The 8,353-nt window shown below is 30.4% G+C and overlaps 1 protein-coding gene across 1 annotated transcript; it reads right to left on the bottom strand.

Moving 5' to 3' along the window:
• Nucleotides 1-5: 5 nt before the first annotated feature.
• LOC119667984 (sin3 histone deacetylase corepressor complex component SDS3-like) lies at nt 6-1,504 on the bottom strand (the record flags this gene model as incomplete). Its single annotated transcript, XM_038077340.1, has 7 exons — nt 1,271-1,504; nt 1,075-1,174; nt 780-996; nt 624-722; nt 396-564; nt 127-335; nt 6-62 (listed from the first exon to the last, which is right to left on the bottom strand). Coding segments are annotated over exons 1-7 (972 nt in total), but the record flags the coding sequence as incomplete, so codon positions are not given.
• Nucleotides 1,505-8,353: the final 6,849 nt, after the last annotated feature.

Here is an 8,353-nt window from a genome sequence, read left to right as displayed (position 1 = left end):
CCCTTTGCTAAATGGGACATATTTATTTTCACTTTACTGTCATTTATTTTTTTTACCCAAACCTATGTAAAAAGATATATGATAAGAAACATCTTTGGATATATTGATTACAAAAAATAAACCTACAACTTCATTTCCAATAGCGTTTATTGTTGCCGCAAATTTTGGCATTTCCTTGCCTTCAACATATACTTGCTGTCCACGATGAAACCATCTCCTTTCATACAACAGTTTACCGTCCTCAATTCGAGTTTCAACATAATTATTATAATTTTCCGTCAGCAAAGAGTTGGACTGGTGGTTACTATAATTACCTATACCATTTTGCTGCAGAGCTACACAGAAACATATATTTTAATCTTGAATTTGAAAATGTGACCAATTTTCGCACATACTTGGAGTCAACGGTTTTCCGCGTTGTATCGTTTTGAGGTCATTCTCAATATCCTTCTCATCAAGTAAATACACCAACAGTTGTCCAGTAGTTGGTTTCCGTCGTTTTTCAACAACAGGCACTGGTTCATTTGGACGACGCCGCAACTTACGTGTAACAGTAGGCTTAATCTGTGAAAGTATTTTTAACATTTTTATGCACTTTGTTAAATAAAAAATAATTATAATACCTCTGTAGAATCACCGGTTACTTCGAGACTGTAGCGTTCCATTTCAATAACTTTTCTTCGCTCATCGAAATCAGTTAAAATGTTGTCTTTTAAATCAACCTATAAAACGTTAAATAAAAATAAGTATTTATCTACACATCTCCCCCGAATTCGTACCTTTTTCTCATCAAAGTCTTTTTGTGCTGCTTTCTTTTCTAAAAAATAATCGCGTTCTACACAATCTTTTAGATACTCTCGATGTATGTCATTTAAACGCAGACGATCTTTGATTTGGTACTCCAATTTTCTGAAACGCCTTAAGTACTCAGGATGTAACAACTGTTTCAGCTCTTCTAACTGCTTTTGCACGTTTGCCAATTTATGTTGGTACATTCTACAATAATAAACGTAGTCACAATGCAAGTAAAGCGAATAATTCTAATATGAATTAGAACATTTTAAGTCAACTTACTGTTCCTTAAGCTCATGATTGCTGCCCCCATTTGTATTGTTGCTAACGCTGTTGTCCCTGCTGTTGTTGCGGTATTCAGTTTCACTCGCGTCATCCGTATCTAATAACCAAGTTGAAATAAAAATTATTTTGAAACCATTTAATAAAAATGTAAACTAAATTTTATTATGAACATAAGGCAATTAAAATTACACACCTTCATCCTCATCTTCTTGACGACCACTATCATACGCATTTTGTTCAAAATGATTGGAACGAGAGTCCTCGTAATCTGGATCCAAATACGGGATTTGATGATAAAATGCATCAACAGACATAGCTTACTAATATAAAAAATTGTTATAATATTTTTTATACAAAATATCACTTTTTTCGTTTAACTAGCAGCCACTACACAATCTCAACAAAAAATTCTCTACACTTCCAAATAATGCAATTACGTACAGAAAGTCAACTATCACTGACGCATTGAACATATGTTAAACAGGGTTGCCATTAGCAAATGACTCGGCAAAGGAACGTCTGGGCAAATTGAAACACATTCCGATAATGATTGTCATAGCATATGTTTATATGTATGCACATATATCCACAAGCTCTATAATATATATATGTTTAAACTTCTGTTTTTATCATGTAAGTGAGCAATTTTCATTTTCTACTATTTGCATTTTAATGTGATTCATACAAATATCATATGTTTGCTTTGAGTTAAAATTCTCAAAATAAACTTTTTATATTTTAGCAAAGTTTACTTCTATTGATAAATAAATGATTGTAGAAACACCTTGTACCTTACTATATCAAAAACCTTATAAATAATTACATCCGATTTAATTTTTATATCGCTTAGGCTTAGGGAAATAGTAAATTATATCTATATGGCAGCGAATATTGGTATTTACCAAAATTTCGAGTAAGGTAAATTAGTTAAAAATTAGGTGTTACCACTGTGAAAATTTTATAAGATGTTAAATAAATAAAAGCAATTTTTTTTCGTTACGCTCAAAGTGGGCGGAGTTTCCATTCTTTGAAAGGTATTGTTTGTTTATGTCATTTTGTGTACGTGTTGAAAATCAATATATGTAAGTAGTGACTGCTTTGTACAACTTATTTAGAGAATAATTATATTAGGGGTATATTCACACTTTGTCCTGCAAACTCATTGCAAGGTGCATGAAATGCAAGTATGCTATACAAAAATTGCAAGAGTGCGAGAACACCTCTGTTGCAAAATTGCATCATCAAAATGAGTCAGTTGTTTTTGCAGCCGTATCACATTGAGCAAAAAAAAATAAATATATAACAATGCCGCGAACAAGTGAATTACAAAAATGTATAGTTATTTTAATTGAAAATATTGCTTTTAATATTCTGACTGAAGATATTCTACTTCCTTCTGCAGAAATTCTATTATTTGGAGCACTTTCAGTTCGTTCCACTTCTTGTGCGGCTGCAACCTTTTTTTTTAGTTGCTGGTGCTTCGTTTTCCATTTTTATCTAAAAATAATTAGAAAATTTCGCTACAAAATTCAAATTTAAAAATCAATTTACATTGAATCAACAAATGTCAAAACAGCTGATTTCTGCCATTTTACATAGGTTTTAGTATAGGAACATTGCAAGTAGTTGCACTAAACTTTGTGCGTATATTTTGTTTTTGTTAATGCATGCTCGTACAATCTGTGAATTTCGTGCACCTTGCAATGAGTTTGCAAGAGAGAGAGTGAATACCCTTAATGTTTGTGAAATTATTTAAAAAATGAATAAAGCAATAACTATATACAGAAAACAATGTGCAACGCATTGGAAAAAATTAATAGTTATTTAAAAACAGCAAATAACATTACTTTCCTCTAAATTAAATTAAATCACAAATTAATTTTTTAAATATCTATAGCATATTTAATTATGAAAATATAACACTTTATTTAATATTACTTACGTAATTTTTTTTGGAAAAAAAGTTTTTGATAACTAAATAATATACCACACAAAAATATAATTGTATAGCGGGATAGTCCATGTATCTACAACAATTTGTTCAAGTGATTGAGCACCGCACAGGTCTAAAATAATCCACGTCGATGCACTGAGTAGTGTGGCTTGCTTAATGATGGAGAATGCTTTGCAGCATAGAATCAAAGAGGCCAAATACTAGAAGACTGGATTCGAGCAATTAGAAAAATTTTAGAGAAAAATAATTATGAGGACTACTATACCAAATATGACATTCTATAAAGATCCGAACAAGGAATTCATGGTGATATCAGCTGCTATGGAGCAAGAAATAATAAAATTCGCACATTGTCAGGGATGTTTTGCTGCGGAAAAAACTCAAGACATCATTGAGAAGAGTTTCTGTATAAGAAACTTAAGTGCAAAAGTGACGACTGTGGTAAAAAGATGTGTAGAGTATCTTCTAGCGGAAGCAAACCTGAGTAAAAAGGAAAGACTCTTAAACCCTATTGATAAGTTTGATAGACCTAACAATTTTAGCTCGAAGTTAAAAATATGTTTTAAGTTTATATTGTAAGGTTTGAAGGCATATTTAACATTTTTGGCACAGGCCAAATATCAAATCAACAGGCAAGTTGAAAGATCAGCTGTTTGAAATGAGAACAAACGAATTACAACGAATGTAAACACTTTTAAATGACTCAATTTAAATAAGACATTTTCAGCTAATGTAAACGCCATATTATTGTTGGAATGAAAGATGTTACTTTTATGAAACAAACAGAAAACTCAGGCTTGTTCCATAAATTCTGACAGTTTTTTCAAATTGGTAGTACCTGGTAGCACTGCATAAGCACTTTTGCATTATAAATGCAAATTCTGCGCTATTATTTCAAGTTTTGCATTCCATACACAAACCATTTTTATTTGCATATTTTTTGACACTGTAATGCCAATTGGTGTGATAGCTGATATGATAGCTGTTTCGTTAATTAAACGCCGAAAGAATACTAGAAAGCATTTAGAGTTTTACAGTTTGGTAGCCACTGGTAGTTAATGCACAAACCATTTTAAATCATCTGAATGCAAATTCTACGTTCTCGTTTCAAAACTTTCGTCAAACGTTAAACTGTTTTAACAAAAGAAACTGGTTCGAAAAGTAAAGAAAGTCAACTAGTTCCGTTTTTTTTAAAATTACTTAATCGAATTGATTTAATCATTTTCTCATATTTCTCATATTTCTTTTCTTTCTATTCATATATTCGCAGCTCTAATTTAATAAAAAAATTTTAAATTATTGGATATTGGGTACAATTAAAATAAGTTTTTCGGTTTAGTACTAATATTTATATTTAGAACTAGAATACATTCCGATTTAGATCACTTCGACACCGTATCACTGAATGGTTCAATAATCTGCTTGTTGTAATCTGTGTAACTTTAAGACAAGTGACAAGTGAAAATTGCAAATGAATTCTACTAAAGTTTTTTGGCTGAACTCAATCGCAAAAAGTAACTAAATGTATTAAGAAAATGCATTTTTTTTAAATGCTACTACAAATTGTTAAAATTTTATTTTTTTGATGGCAAATAACGTTTGTTTCATATTTGTCACATATTACGAGCATTTTATTACGAATGTTTACTCTTTCAATAGTGATCATCCGCAACTTTTATAACACACTTTTAAATTAAAGAAAAATGTTTAAAAAAATATTTTGAATCTTGAGAGTAATAATAGGCCCTTTCGGTGGCTCGCAAGTATGGCAAAAAATGTATGCTTGCCTATATTGATCACGAGAGCTACTGGCTTTACTGTTGCAGTCTGTCAAGTTTTATGTTTTGACAAATAGCATAATCCAAGCAAATTACATTTTGTAGAAAAACAATTAATTAACATAGATTGAAAATTAAATACTATACTATATACTATACTGGCCGAAATGTACTCAAAACAACAACTCTATTTCACTATTTTGGTCAGTATTTATTTACTGGCTAAACACTTCGGCCTGTAAAGCAAAAGTGTTACCAACGCAATAAGCGAATTATTGTGAACCTTCATTGAAAACTTCAATGAATATTGCAATCATATGTCAAAAATCATATTTAAACAAAAATTTCAAATAATATTCAAAAATTTCATAAATTTGAAAATTTCATAAATTTAAAAATTGAGAAAAAATATCAATGTTTAATTTTGAAATTTTCAACATCCTTACCATTCATTTTAATTCTGTATTCATTTTACTTTTACTTTTATATTAACTATTTTATACAAAATGTAATTTGCTTACATTTTGCGCACATATGCAAGATTTGCTATTTCTCAAAACATAACACTTGACAGATTGCAACAGTGATGACAATGTCACGCTTAGCGAATATAGGTTAGCATGCGTTTTTTGCCACACTTTCGAGTCAACGAAGAACCAAAAAGGCCTAAAATCGTTTTGAAGTTTAAATTTAAGTAGGGTGTTGGGTCGAACTAAGTAATTAAATAGTACTTAAAAATTAAGCACGAAATAATAGTAAGTTTTTGATGTTGTATATAACAGACTAAAACAAACACAAAAATATATATTACTGACATTTTCTAATTTTTCTAATTTTTCTTTGCGTTGGATTAAATTCTCACGATTTTCAAAATTTTGTATAAATTAAATTTTTTAAATTATATTATATATAAAATCATATCGGTTTATTAATTTTAATAGTTTTTCAAATAATATGTGAAAAAATAATATTAAATTCATGTCATGTATTGACATGATTGATCCTATAGAATAATTTCCGGCTGCTTAAAATGACTTGGCTTCACTGTTTAAATCAGTAAAAATATAACAAGTAAAATAATTTAAAAAAAATTTATGATTGATAAATACATGTAAATACAAAAATTCCTGCAAATTATTTTGTAAAAAAGATTTTTTCTTCATATAAATATATATAAAATGAATGACACAAAGAAGTTATTGGTGAGCATTTTGTATTGTATTTGAATTTATATTAAAGTACACATTTTATTTAGGCTTTATCTTAGATAATACAGAAAAATAATGAAATAAGGAGGAGACGAAGAGTGCTAAATATTGACAAAATATTCAAAATTGTTTATAGCTCTAACTCTTCAGAAGGCAATACGAGATCGTCAATATATTCGTTTAAATAATTTTCAAACTTTTAACATCACTAGTTAACGCTAAATGAGCAGTATTTAACACTATTTTCTTTTTCTTGAAATTATGTTTTATCAGTTTGCTTTTATTATAACGATTGTGTTTTGTATTTATTCATGTATTGCATTTTTAATGAACATAATACAGTAATTATAAATTCTTTAATACAAATAACACAGGTCAACAAAAAAAAATTTTTTTTTTATCCTAGATATGTTATTGAGTGATCCTAGAGGTATTTTGCGTGCTGATTCCAAATCTGGACTTAGATTTTTTCTATCACGTCTAGTTTTCTTTAGACAACCAGATTAACGGTTGATTCAAGGGGTTTCAGCAAATAAATCGTGAATTTAAAAAATGGTACTTACTTATGTTTTTCTCGCATATTGAGCATCTGGTAAGTCCCTTTTTAGTGTCCAGCAGTAATCTGCTAACATGTTAGTGAAATTTCCTTTGTGGCGTTTTTCCATGTGTAAAATATCCTGGTGAAAACGCTCACCATGTTCATCACTAACGGCGCCAAGATTTGGTGGAAAAAAGTCCAGGTGAGAGTGTAGGAAGTGAAGTTTTAAAGACATATTGCAGCCCATTTTTTGGTATGAATCAATTGGATTAGCCACCAGATCGCGATAATTTTCAGCTAACATATTTCTTAAAAAATGCTCAACTACATTTTTGAATGAGTTCCACGCGTTAATTTCTGTTGAACTCAATTGCTGTTGAAATTCCGAGTCCTTCAGCAGTTCTCTAATCTGTGGCCCAATAAAAATACCTTCCTTAATCTTTGCCTCACTTATTTTAGGAAATTTTTGCTTCAAATAAGTAAAACCGCCACCATTTTTATCCATGGCTTTAACAAAATTTTTAAAAAGTCCTAATTTAATGTGCAGAGGTGGCAAAAGAATATTTTTAGGATCGACCAAAGGCTGGAAGAGGACATTTTTGATTCCAGGAACGAGTGCTTTACGTTGTGGCCAATCTTTTTTCAAGTAATGCAATTTTCTGTCTCTGCTATCCCACTCGCAGATGAAGCAACAATATTTCGTGTAACCAAGTTGTAAGCCTAGTAAAATTGCAATAACTTTTAGGTCACCACAAATTTTCCACTTATATCTTTCGTATTGAATTTTTTTTAAGAGAAACTGCATATTCTCGTAAGTTTCTTTCATATCAGTTCCATGGGCTAACGGTATTGAGGGAATTTCATTTCCATTATGTAAGAGAACAGCCTTTAAACTGACCTTAGAAGAATCAATGAACAAACGCCAATCATCATCGTTGTATTCAAAATTAAGAGTATCCATAACAGATAGAACATCATTGCAAAAAATAAGGTTGTTTTCTTGAGAAAAGAATAATTTAAATTCGTCATGGCGAGATCGATACATAGAAATTTTAGTTTTTGGATCCAACAATTTCCAAACCTTTAATCGTGATCCTAAGATTTCATTCTTCTTTTTGCACAACTTTAAATCGCGCACTAGATCGTTTAAACCGTCTTGCGTTATAAGATGAGGTCCATCAGATTTATTAATTCGTAATATTATTATTTATACATATTTATTAACCACGCTATTTATATACATATATTTACATAACGGAAATAATGTATACTATATATATCATATATAAATGAAATACCCAACGCTTAACCCAATCTTTCATACACTTTTCAAAGGCCCGTGAAGGTATGGCTTTTAGTTCCTTCGGCGAATTTTCTTTTACCGATTCAATCGACTCAAAACGCTTACCACGAAGGGGCAATTTGAGTTTCGGGAACAGAAAAAACTCGCACGGATCCAGATCTGGCGAATATGGTGCCTGAGCGATGACAGTGGTGCCGTGTTTGGTCAAAAAATCGCGTACAACAAGAATTTTCCATAGTAAAAATCGCTAAATGCACTTGAGGTAGTCTCACATTAACAGCTGCTGTAAACAAACTAATTGTCAGATGGCGCTGAAATTTGTATCATATGTCAAGAAAGAGTGTACCAACATAACAAAAAAAAAATTTTTGAAAAAGGTCTATTACTTAAAAAGTAGTTAACAAACAACAAAATCCGGATACTTTTTGAGCAGTAGGTAAATTACGACTTTATAGCAAAAATATACATTCAACTGTTTTTAAGAATCTAGACGTG

This window comes from Teleopsis dalmanni, chromosome 1 (assembly GCF_002237135.1).
Source record: "Teleopsis dalmanni isolate 2A chromosome 1, ASM223713v2, whole genome shotgun sequence".
NCBI classification, from domain to species: Eukaryota; Metazoa; Arthropoda; class Insecta; order Diptera; family Diopsidae; genus Teleopsis; species Teleopsis dalmanni.
The sequence above is the reverse complement of the archived record's forward strand: the minus strand, read 5'-3'. Positions and strand labels throughout refer to the sequence as shown.